Raw genomic sequence first — 13789 nt, forward strand, 5'->3', positions numbered from 1 at the left:
TTTTTTCAAAGATAGGATTTGTTTTATTTTTTAAATTGCTATTTAATATGTTGTGAGGATCTTTTTTATAATTTAGATAAATGTGTAATTCTTCTTTAGTGTTTAATTTTTCTCCTTTCCTTTCGATATCCAAAATTTCCATGTTCTTTTCAATATTTTTTGTAGTTATGTCCAGTTTCTAATAAATGTTCAGCGAAATTTGATTTTATTGTAGACATGTTGTTTGTTTTCAAAGCTTGTATATGTTCTTTAAACCTTTTATTAAAAATTTCTGCCAGTTTGTCCAATATAGTAGCTTTCACAGTCACTACAGTTAATTTTGTATACTCCACATTGTTTGTATAAATCTTGTTTGTCATCTTTTTGGCTTATTTTGTTTTCAATTAGTATATTAAATTCAAGTAATCTGGCAAATCAAATTAAAGACATTCAAATTCCATTAAAACTCGTTCTTCATTTCCTTTGATGTTAACAACATGTACTCGAACATTCCAAAACAAGAAACAATGCAAATTCTAAAAGATAATCTAATAAAATACAGTCAACTTGAAATGAATGAAAATTGACGATATTTTATCATTGACAATGTCTACTGTTAATTCAAAATTATTTTTTCAATACAAAAAAGAACTTTTACAAACAAGAAGATGGGTTGGCAATGGGATCTCCTCTTTCAGGCCTTCTTGCAAATATATATATGCAACATTTAGAAAACAACAAAATAATGAGTGTTACTAATCCATTTAAAGATAAAATAATTTACTGGTTTAGATATGTTGATGATATCTTATGTCTTTTTCAAAGGAGATGAGAAAGCAAGCAGACCAGTTTTTAACATTCCTCAATTCTATATCCCCAACAATTAAGTTTTCAAAAGAAATCCAAAAAGTCAAAATTAAACTTTCTTGATATAAGCATTTCTAATCTTAATGGAAACCACTCATTTGAAATTTATAGAAAAAACAACCCAAACAGATCTTCTAATACCATCAACCTCTAACCATCCATGGAAACACAAATTAGCAGCATTTCACTCAATGATAAACAGAATGTTAAATATACCAATGAGTGATGAAAATAAAACTAAGGAAATGGAAATCATAAAATATCTAGCTGTCAAAAATGGATATCAACCCCATATTGTAGACAAAATGATTCAGAAAAAAAACTAGAAAAATCAATTAAAACCAATACAATACGGCCTAATCCTAATAATAATGAAATTCAGAAATATATATGTGTACCTTTCAATACTAAAATAAACAAAGCTGTTCGAAAAACCTTTCAAAATTCAAAATTTTCCATCAGTTACCAAACAAGAAATAATACGTTTAAACTAATTGAAAACAAAATAAGCAAAAAAGATGACAAACAAGATTTATACAAAACAATGTGGAGTATACAAAATTAACTGTAGTGACTGTGAAAGCTACTATATTGGGACAAACTGGCAGAAATTTTAATAAAAGGTTTTAAAGAACATATACAAGCTTTGAAAAACAAACAACATGTCTCTACAATAAAATCAAATTTCGCTGAACATTTATTAGAAACTGGACATAACTACAAAAATATTGAAAAGAACATGGAAATTTTGGATATCGAAAGGAAAGGAGAAAAATTAAAACACTAAAGAAGAATTACACATTTATCTAAATTATAAAAAAAAGATCCTCACAACATATTAAATAGCAATTTAAAAAATAAAAACAAATCCTATCTTTGAAAAAAATATCAAACACAAGAATTCTTAATCAAAATTACAACTCGTGTCATATAAGTTTAACATCTGTTTAAATAGTCGACAGGTGTATATTTATTTGTTTTGTTTATAATTTAATTAGAGGTTATTGTTCACACTGAAGATGGTTTATAACCGAAAACCACGTGTCTGAAATAAAAGAATTTAAAAGGGTTTTAGTTTACGATTTATTATTCTAACATAAAGATAACCCTATAATGTGGAGTTCATAATATAATATATATATATATATAAATGTTATTTTCATGTTACGTAATGTTATACCTTGTTTTAAATATTTTAATATCCTGTTAATTAAAAAAATTCTTTTCTAGGAAATTAAGTATTTCGTCCTTGGTTTTACATTGTAAATGTTTTTAAGCAATGCGAAGTTATTGCAAAATAATTTAATATCTTAATTTAATACATACACTCGGAAGCAGCTATTTTAATAATATTTACAACAATTTGGGTTTTGGGGAGGTTTAATTCTAAGTAAACCTTTGTTACAGTTTAGCGGTAATTAAATCTAAGACGTTTAATCTTCTTTTATAAATACGATTTTCCGTCAGGAGATAGAGACGTCAAGTCATCTGTCTCATCAATAATCGACCTTTCCTCCTCCACTTATCTATATTACATTTTCTCTTTCCATCCCTACCCAAGTATGCCATTTTGTATCCTTCAAGTTTAACAATGCTATTAAGGAAACAATATAAAGACTAAAATAAGTTATCTCCAATAACGTACGAAAGTAATATATATATATATATATATATATATATATATATATATATATATATATATATATATATATATATGGAAAAGAATGTATTACTTACGCAAGAAAACTTAAATTATTTTCCCTCTTCGAACGCTGACATAAATAATATAATATAAAAAAGACAGGCCACACCACGTTCCGCGTAACAGCCTTCACTAAGGTCGCATATGAAATTTCAGATCAATATTTATTAATACTTGACTTGTTATATGATATTATTGACTTTGTAAATGTATTTATTTAACGATGTTTTATTACCATCACGACTATCCATAACGCAAATTTAAAATTATTCACTTGCGCTCAGCCAATTGCCATAGAGTGACGTGCAACATTATAGGTCTCGGTATTACTTATGGAGAAATGAAGCTTCTTCTCAAATTCTAAGTTTATAGACTAGTTCGTTTTCGAGATATCTCGGAGATATAAATAAAGATAAACAGAAGGACTGACACATATAAATGAAATCTTTCTATTCCCGCTAGTGATAGAATTCGCTAACGCTCAGCCGAATATAATTCCTTTGAGGGCTGCTTTATTTTATTGTAAATATGCATCCTAAGTTTATAGGTTAGTTTGTTCTCGATATTAAGTGCGGATATAGTCAGATACATATGCAGACATATATGTAATGTTTCCAGCCCCTTGGATGATGGGTTATTACAATTATTATTCGCTAATTACGTAACACTGTTAAAGATGTAACAGAATAACTGGCTGTAACTATTGTTTGTTTGAAACTGACGTTTCTTCCCTAGAGTATCATAACGTGTATTTCAGTAATCTAACTTCTTATAACATTAACATAAGGAAAGCATTTTCTAAGGGAATACATTTATTTTGAACTTTATTAAAATATACTGAATAAATATTTATTATAGCATTTCCTATAACTGATATTTAACAAAATCGCACAAACGCCAATTCCTTACATACATTTCGTCAGATATTAAACGTAATTTTAAACACAAGTTAAAATGATGAACTCTAAATTTTGTATAAAATGTTAAATCATCTCCAAAACTCATACGTACATATACACAAACCAATTTATACAAATATATGTACAATTACTATTTTCCTATGGTACAAGGTATTAATATTTAAGATTAGAACAATAAAACTAAATATACAACGTTTCATACAAAAATACAATTACATTATTAGTCGCATTAGTAAGATAACGAGCGCTTGTCAAATAAGGTGAAAATTACAACAGTCGGAGAGTCCACAACATTAATATCTTATTACGCATTACGATGAGGGAACAGACGGATTTGCCTGTTCTCGCAGTGTTCTTACTAAGCCGTCTTCCGCGCTCTTTGTTGTTTAGATATAGCGCCTAACAACTGGGGTGGTTCCGTTTAAATAATTTTTAGTCCACATAATAATTAATGGTCATTATATTTACACTTTTATGGAGTAAATTAGTACACACTTAAATTGTAAAAATCGTTTATAATTATTTGATATAGTTATTTATAAACTAATCCATCTATATATAAATGATTTTTTAATCAACTTATCTAGTTTTAATCTAAGTTTTAACCAACTTAAAATAGTTTTAAATAAACTTATAAATACGATAGTTGGCGTATCTATTTATACAATAAAAAAACCTGTTTCTAATTAGTTCAATAATTCCCCGTCAGTTGAGGAGCTATTCCATAAAACACAGTAGTAATCGCATCAATAATGTGAAAAATTTTACTTTAAAGGTATAACGATTTTGGGACAGATGCAATCGCAAAAGTCTGTCTTCCACCATTCCTAATGTGTGTAACAGGTGATGTTGAGTGCTCTTCATTCTGTCCAATGGTGTCATTCACAGTTCATTCTGAATTTTATGCTGATTTGTTACCAGTTAGGTATACCTTGAGTGTTTCACGTTCAACATAGTATGCTGATAGATTTATTTTAATGTTTGCTAAATACGTTATGATGGAATAACAGTTTTAATTTTTGAACAGCCAAAAACATTTATTGAAGTTGGAAATTTTATTCATTAGTATTAAAAAAATTCTTGCATATCTTAGGCAGAACTTAACATGTTTTACTGTAATGTTTAATCTACAAGTTATCTGCAAAGTTGCTAATATAATCACAGCAACAGGCGTTTGTTCAATTAGATAGATATAATTTAAAAGTCCACAGCAGAATGTGTTGCCAGAGATAATCACTAGAAATTTTCAATCTCCAAAGTGTAACACACTAGGGACGTTGTTTCATGTTCAAAATTATTACAATTAACAATAATTTGACGAATGAAAATCAATCTCAACAAGGCATAACCTACCATCACATTGAATTTGGAATACACTGTTGTACACTTCTGATTGAAGGACACAGGGATGAATACTGAACTATTTGTCAAGACCTGAAATTATTCCAATTTGACAATACTTCAACGAATATACATCAGTCACAACAAGGCATAACCTATCTTATCGAGTCAAGACTACACGGTTGTATACTTCATAGACTTGTCGCTGTTATACAGTATTTTCCTGAATTAGAAATTTTTCTAGGAATGATCATACATGGACATAGGGATTATCCATACGTCATAAACGTGAGATTTTATAGATTCAAGGTAAAAGTAATCAGGCATCCAAACCTGAATTGCCTGAGGCATCGTTTTTGACGTTGAATATAGTCCTACATGTTTTTCCTTCCTACATATTTTTCTAACTTGCAGTCTGAGGCGTGGAAAATAAGTTTAAATTTATTTTCAGATACATATTTGATGCATTTTTTTGTAATTGGCATCATGAGTCAATAACAAATAACGAACACTGAAGTACATTCCCCGCCACAAAACAAGTGAACACGTCAATAATGTATACAGTAGAAACACTCAATCATACAGCTACAGTTCCCATGAGGGAGCACAAACAGTAGCGTAGCGCACGGCATGCAGCACACAAGTTACTCGTGTATCACAATTCAACAGTAGCCAGTCACAATTGTGTTGCTATTGCTATTATTAACAGTCTGATATCGATTCTTTATTGGAAAATCATCCCAGTTGGAATGTTGAGTTACTTTATTCAATGGAGTGATCTAGGTGGATTGTTTTGGAATTGGCTATAAAAATATCTTTTGTGAACTTAAAAATTGTAATAACTAGTCGGCTGATAATCACCATAAAGAAATACCCTAATACTATATTTATTAGTGAATTTTTAATTAATATCCGACCAATATATCTGTCATGGGAAGCTCTTTTAGACTAAATAAAAAAACTTCATAAGATAAACAAAAGATAATTTGGAAGACCATGGGTCAGAGCCTTTGGTAATATATGTATTTCAAATTTCACAAAAGGCACAATTAGAATGTAAGAGCCTTTGATCAAATTTGAATGTACAAATAAGATAATAATATTAACATAGGGATTTTTAATCTTCTAAACACACTACATACATCTTAGAAAAATTACCCAACTCAGTGTTAAATTTGCAGTAATATTTTTGAGATTATAATTTTCATAAGTAAACTTTTAGGCCAATAAATAATATTTTGAATATGATATCAAGTCAGTAAATGGTTCAGCAGTGAAATATAAAGACTATATGCATCAGCTGATATAGGTTCTCCATAGTTGGCGGAATGCATGATGCGATTTCTATAAGATCGTTGATATTTTATAAAGGGCTATTTTTTTCAAACACAGCACAGATGAAACGCAATCTAAACATGTTACAAAATTTGAATTCTATTAGCATAGGTTATTCTATTTGTCTACACATCCGGTTCAAATATTTATTTTATATAAATTATTTTATTATTTTATTTTATAAGAAAATATGTCCTATAAACAAACAAAATTAAATTTGCGTCAAAAAAGTTAAAGAAAACTACATACTACATTAACAGAACAGTATAATATATCATATAATAATATATTTAGCTTAATGAGGAAAATAACAAGAAAGTACCAGATGAAGTAACCAGTCTCATGAGAAAACGTCAGGCGTGACAAAGAAACCTTATTTTATTTATAAATTAAATTAAATAGATTTATATATTTAAAACATTTCCCAGAATTCCATTCTGTATTGATCACATATTGAATATAATTTTGTATAAAAAGGGCTATTTAGTGATTTGATTATACATTTTTTTAAGTTCTGTGTAATAGTTGTGTTAACAAATACAATGTTTCTTTAGCAGTATTTCTTTTTGTATAGGTCGTGCGACGAATAAAATAAATAAATTATTTATTTTAACAACATGCAATTGATGTGGCTATAAAATTGGGGTCGTGTATTAGGATATGTAAGCTTCCTGTTTTTATTATTATTTTTTTTAATTTTAGGGTAAGAAGCTGAACAATTGCACTTAGGTGACTCTTACGTTGATGCAAGGCTGCCACCTGTCAATATCTACGAGGAATTGTTTTGGGCATAATTCTCGGTTATTTCTCCTTGGAAGGAGGGGAAGGAAGCTCTCTACCAGCCTCTTCAGTCTAAGCAGGCAGGGGTGGCACGCCCTTACGTCTAGACTAGCGACACCCCTTAACACTTAGGGTGCTCCACCAACTCCAACTGGCATCTGCCGCAGGAGACTAGATATTTCGATCTACCCTTGCATCCCAATATCTCGTTATTTACTGAGTACTGAGTGCCACTCCTGGTAATATATAAGTAACACCAACAATGCAACGTATAAACCAACCAGAAGTGAACCCTCCTTGGGAATTGTCAGTTTAAACTACCATGAGAGTAAGTAATACTCCCAAAGTGTGAAGATTCCTTTACAAGTATTAAAAATTTCAGTCCCAGGCGTCTTGTTACTATATAAAAAGAGGGGATATCCTTCCAATAATCTTCACGTGAGGTTGAAGGTGTTAAAAACCATGTGTAGTGGAGGGACCGCCATTTAAACACTATGGAAACACTATGTACTTACCCTTAGTAGTAACATTAAGAGAGAAGTATAACTGTAAAGATGTTAAAGCATCCAATCGATGTGTATTTATTAACAGTATATACTTGAAGGATTTTCTTTTGAGCATTGAAACAATTAAAAGAAAAAATCTTAAAATATAAATGGAAAATTAAAGAAAAAACCAATAATCAATTATATCTCTAAATTGACAATCCTGCGCTTAATCTTGGATTAAATACAAAGCTGTAAACCTTTCGAAGGTTTAGTTGTGATCCTACGAGGCTAAAATATGGGGAACAAGTAAAATGATTAGTAAGTAGGCTTATAAGTAATCAATAATAATAAAAATTTTTAATTTCTTTTATTTGCATGTTTATTATATAAAACGATATATAATGTATGTGTGTGTGTTTGCATGTGTGTATTATACATTAAAATGTTTCATATTTAATTTGTATAAATGATACTACATTAATTCGTCTCTTCAATCTTCACTATTTATCGTGACATTTAAAGTATGACGTAACACTATAATTATAACTGTAAATGGATAATAGTACCTTTTTATATTTTCATATAAGAATCAATATTAAATACGTTTTTATGTGTGTTTTAGGCGGTGCTTAATATTATATGAGAAATATAATCTAAAATGACGTAGGTTGAGTAGGGAGGATGCGGGAACAGCTTACCGTGGTAAAATAATTAGCCACTAGAGTGGGTGTTTAACTCGAGTTAACGGAGTGTGAAATAGCTTCCCAGGCCGAGCTGAACTGTCGCTTGCGGCAAGATGTATCGTCTCTCTCTGTTATGATAACTTTCACAGTAGCCCGACTGATAGTGTTTTATGCTACGTAGAGAAACTTGAGCGAGACATTATTTAGACTTAGTATGTTTTAGATATACGGTCTTTCAAAACTCAATGATGAGAAATGAAATTAATCAACATTGGTCCAGCCTAGAAGTTCTGTATACCTGTGAAATGTAAGGTATATTAGCATTTTTCTTGTCCTCTGACTCATATTTGTACTTTAATATCACGTAAGATTCACACAATCGAGGAAATCTTTTCTTCACATAAGGAAAGGACTAGGGGCACTAAAACTTTGTTCTTTTTGATGTTGTTTTTCTCACTTAGGACGATAAACTGAGGAATCACTCATTGTACTTAGCATTATAAAACTATTTACGTTTGCATCTATGACAGCCGATTGATAGGATACTTTGGGACAGCTAAAGTTGGGAAAAGGGGCCGCATCCCTTCAAGATCCACGAGGAAGGATTTTTGGCATCATTCTCAGTCATGCCTGATTGGAATAATGGGAGGTTAGTCCTGTTTCCAGTAGGGGACAGTACGTTCTCATGTTTAGACTAGAAATATTATAAATTTTACTCCAATATCACGACGTTGACGGTTAGTTATGAACCGTTCCTAGACATCCTTGTGGTTGTAAGCGACGTCAGTTTTTTCTGTAATTACAAAGTATACACCAGCCAGAAGTGAACTTTCCTGGAGAAGTCATCTTTATTACTAATTGTTATCTGGGTGTGAAACGATGACTTTTTATATCACTTTAAAACTGTATTTTAATGAAAAGTTTTTATTTTTGGCTATTTCTGCAAAGATATCACATTCTTGAACCGACCAAGAGCTGACCTAGAGCTATCATAAGATTAAATGTCAAGTTACTAATGAGAGATTACCATAAGCTAAACATGAAGAATTTCTTGGTTAAGGTATATTTATCAAGGTGAGAATTATTTTCTTCCAAGATAACCTTCCCGAAACTGTATAAAATGGTAATAATTTGCAAACCTCTTCCAATACAAAATTATCTAGTATTTGTGCATCAAGACACTTCCTCTTTCACTTTGCCTTAGGCGATCACAACTCAAGCGTTCCCAGATAGTAGCGATATTTTCCGACTTGTACATCTCAGGATTTCGCGTTGCTCTCTCAACTGGCTGGCTGATAGTTCTTCACTACAACATTAACTACTGTCACTCAAACCTGAGCGCCCCAATAGTATTAGTCTACCGCTCTACCACTCTACCACTACCAATCTAGGAAAGAATAGAAAATAACCAGAATCACCGACGTGACTCCACCTGACAGTCAGATTTTCTTCACTCTGGAAGCAACGAAGCTTCTTGTCACTGAGGCCATACTTTGCATTGCTAGATGCTCTCTCAGTTTTTCTCTCTACTTTTACATTCATTAAGTCTCTAATAAAATCCCCTTTTATGCGTAGTCACTTTAATAGCATTAAACAAAAATAACCCTTTCGCTCCCCCTTGCAAAGTGCTACAGTCAAGCGCGGGTCTTCACCAAGGATCGTTACGCGCTTCCGCGGCTGTGTATAAACTTGTTTCAGCACTCCATTTGTATAAGGATTTAAATAGGAATAGTGGATAGTGTAGTATCACACCTGAAGAGAAACGGCAAAGTTGAAGTATGTAATATTGTTACAGTACGGATGTATTAGTTATTACTTCGTTAATTTATTGCTTAGGAAATAACTTAAAACTATTAAAGATTAAATATAATTAAGAAAGTTACGCGTTTTTAACATACAATGATATATGTATGTATAATACCTTTAATTGTTTTAAGTTCATTTCTGACCCTAAATTATTTGTGAAGGTGTATCAATTACCCGGTTTTCATTGTTAAATATTACACGATATCAGTGTATTATTTACGTTTCGAGATCTAAAATATGATCTCTTCTTCAGATACAATTTTTAGTACCTTTTACGGCAAACAGTCCAACATCTGTATCTGTCCTTTTTTCAGTGCTATTCTTGAATAGTATAGCTTTGTATATAAGGTACGAGTTTTTTTCGATCTGTAAATGGCAGGATATTTTTATAGAACACAATTTGAAAGGCTGAACAATACTTTATGCGATAACAGTCTAGAGGTTTTTGGGGCGAAAGTAATGGAAAGAAATGTTAACAGAATTACTATAACGGTTGTTGACATCCTTATAAAATGATATTGTGTTATTCTATTACATGCAAAAATACAATTAGATTCCTTGCCTATCAATAATATTATTACACGTCTCTGAAGATCGCTAAAGTGTTTTACTAGTGAATAAAATTTAAGCAACTGTAACAGTACACAACGGAAGTTTTGTTCCTAAAAAGCGGAATTCCAAGACTTTTAAGAGCCAGTAAAAATGTATGTGTTTCACTCGTGAGTTTGGTAAGGTGTTCAGGTGTTCAAAGAGCGACGTCGTCTGTACGATACTGAGCACTGAAAGCACGACTGTCAACCGACTGTGTGACAAGATTTACTGTTAAATATCTAAAGTTGATGAGTAATGTGCATTTAAGTTTAGACTTTTGCTAACGTCTCTGTTAGATGAGTAAAAAGGTACAAGTAGTACGAAGTAGATAAGTACAAAGCATAGCCGTTACATAATTAGACGCTACGGTGAGTGTTTAAATCGAGTAAATGGAGTGTAAAATAGCTTTCCAGGCCGAGCTGAACTGTCGCTTGCGGCAAGACGTATCGCCTCTAACTTCTGTAACTTTCCCCATGCGTTCAACAACACGAAGTTTTTTTTTACGATAGGAAAATTCATTATGCACCATCAGGGACAGGTGTTCGCCCTGGTGTGTGGGACTCTCACCCACTAAAAACCTACCGGTCCAGGATTTGGAAACCCTCTCGGGAACGCATCTCTGCAACTACTTCAAGAGGGTGCCATCTTTCGCCCAATGGGCATTACTTCATTCTAAAAATCCACCAGCATGAGCTATTCTGGTGCTTTATAGCTGCTCTCTTCTTTTTTTCCCTTAGCACCCTCTTGCAGAAACGCAGCGACAGCGTTCCACGATTCGGGACTGGACAACATCTCTTCTATAAGAGTCTCCGGCGAAACATGCCCGATAGCTGCCTCCAGCTCCCTTCTCTCCGTTTCCCCACCTTCTACATTTGAAGAAGGTTTGCAGGGCATCGTCCGCATCCGAATCCCCGTACTGGCATTCCGGACTCGGATCTTCCCATTCTGTTAAGGTAGAAGCCGAAACAACCGTGCCCAGTGAGAAGCTGGGTAAAGTAGAAGTCTACTACCTCTCCATGCTCTCTTTCAGTCCATCCCCTCAGATCACCTATGAGCCTAAAAGACCAACGTCCTCGACTCTCCGTCTCCCATCGAGTTTGCCACTCATCCATTGTGTGCGAACGGGCAGTAGCACGGCTGACAGTGCCATTCCCATCGTATACACGCTTCCGCTCAAGAGCAAGAAGATCGATGGGAATTACCCCCGCAATCACAAGGACGGCCGGCTCCGAAACGGTACGATAGGCAGATGAAATCCGGAGAGCTCCTCTCCTCTGCACCGCCACGACCTTCTTCCTGTAACGCTTCTGCCGCAAGGCATCCGCCCATATCTCGCAACCGTTGAGGATAACCGAGTTCGTCACGGACACGAGGACTCGGCGCTTAGTCTCTGCGGGTCCACCGACGTTGGTCATGTGGAGATTGGCCACAATCTTTTCAGCTTTCTCGGCCGCACAGGCGATGTGTTCCAGAATGTCATACGGGAATCCATTCTCACTCCTAGATACTTGACGCAGCGTTTGGTATCGATGAGTTCCGTGTTGACGTTTAGCTGCACGACGGGATCTATCCCTCCTCCTGGTGAGAAGCACGATCTCTGTCTTCTCGGTGGCCAAAGACAGTCTATGCTCACCCATCCAACAGAGTATTCGCCTCAGAGCTAGACTTAGCAATCTCTAGGCCTCATCCAACTCTCTCGCGGTTATGAACTACGGCAATGTCATCTGCATAACCTACGAGGAAGGTGTCGTGCGGCATCTCCATACGAAGAACCCCGTCGTACATGATGTTCCACAGGTCTGGGCCAAGAATCGAGCCTTGGGCAGCACCTGCCGTCACTTCCCTACTACGAGGTCCGTCCAACGTTCCAAAGACCAGTTTCCGATCCCTAAGGTAGTTATTTAGCAGCCTCAAGAGATACGGTGAATGAAAAACGTGGACTGTAGGGCACCCGAGCATGTCAGCCCAACTGGCCGAGTTAAAGGCGTTCCTTACGTCCAGTGTTACCAGCATTACCAGTTTGCGGTACCGATGGTCTCCCTGCTGTACTGACTCGAACGCTCTGACAACCTCACCGACAGCACCAATCGTAGAACGACCCGCGCGGAAACCGAACTGGCGATCAGAAAGTCCTCCAGCCGCTTTAACAGCCTGGATCAGCCTAGGTTTGATCAAACGCTCGAGGAGTTTTCCCCGCTGTGTCCAGCATGCAGAGGGGTCTGGTATGCGGACGGGCTTGTGGGGTCTCCTTTTCCCTTGCTGACCAACACTAGGCGCTGGATCTTCCCACGAGGAGGGAACACGCCTTCCAGCAGGCAGCGGTTATACATATTAAGCAGCAGCTGCGGTGAACCACTAGCCACTACTCTAAGCACTTCCACTGGGAGTCCATCGGGCCCGGGAGCCTACCTACAGCGCATCGAAGCGATGGCGCTTTTCAGCTCTAGTTCACTGAACGGAGGTACCTCTTCGGGACGGACTGCGATATGCTCCTCCGGCCTAATCTGGTGAGACGGAAACAGAGCATCAACTATTTACCTCCAGTTCGGCTGCGCTCATGTTAGGGCTAGCAGATTGGGCACCTAGCCGTCCGCAATGACGATTTGGTAGCCCAGGCCCCAAAGGATCGGCGTTTAGATCGTCCTTGAGTTCCTTCCACCTGGAGGCCTTGCTCACCGTGATCGCCTGCCTGAGACCTCTACGGGCATCCCCTGTACTCTTGCATTAGAGCTTCGGGAACCAGACCCCCCCTCCTTCTTCCCCGGGTGACCTTCCGTCTAAGCCTCAAACAAACTCTCCGTCGATTGGCGATATCCTCCGTCCACCAGTAAGCCGAGCGTCTGTTTCTCCCCAAGGACCTTTTCCGTGGCATTGCGGCGTCCACAACCGCGCGCAGTGAGACTCATAGTGGCGTCAACAATGTTTGTGTGTACTACCCGCTAAAGAGAGAACTGTCTCCTTGCCCTCGTCAATCGCCAAGGACAAGGATTCAGCACTGAGCCAAGAAGCATTCCAGCCTGAAGCCCGAGTTGGTGCGATTCGGCTCAGTCTGCTTCCGATAAGACTGAAGGTGATGTACTGATGATCGGAAACGGTATAATCCTCGATCACCCTCCAGTCCGTGATTCTTCCTGCGAGTCCCTCCGACGAAAAAGTGACTTCGGGGATGGTCTGTCCGTAACCTGGTCTTCTGAAAGTGGGTGCCACTCCCTACATTAGAGACCACTAGACCGGTCCGGGCTGCCATCTCCAAAATCCGGAAACCCCTTACATCCGTCGCAGGCATGCCCCACTCTA

The 13789-nt window shown here is 35.8% G+C and overlaps 1 protein-coding gene across 1 annotated transcript in view; it reads right to left on the minus strand.

The window, feature by feature from the left end:
* Positions 1–13398, minus strand: part of LOC124365139 — a 36061-nt gene extending 22663 nt beyond the window's left edge. The window contains 4 exon segments of the mRNA XM_046821092.1: positions 12230–12797; positions 12902–12996; positions 13031–13190; positions 13283–13398. Coding sequence (XP_046677048.1) covers positions 12230–12797; positions 12902–12996; positions 13031–13190; positions 13283–13398 — 939 coding nt within the window.
* Positions 13399–13789: the final 391 nt, after the last annotated feature.

This window comes from Homalodisca vitripennis, chromosome 6, assembly GCF_021130785.1.
Source record: "Homalodisca vitripennis isolate AUS2020 chromosome 6, UT_GWSS_2.1, whole genome shotgun sequence".
NCBI classification, from domain to species: Eukaryota; Metazoa; Arthropoda; class Insecta; order Hemiptera; family Cicadellidae; genus Homalodisca; species Homalodisca vitripennis.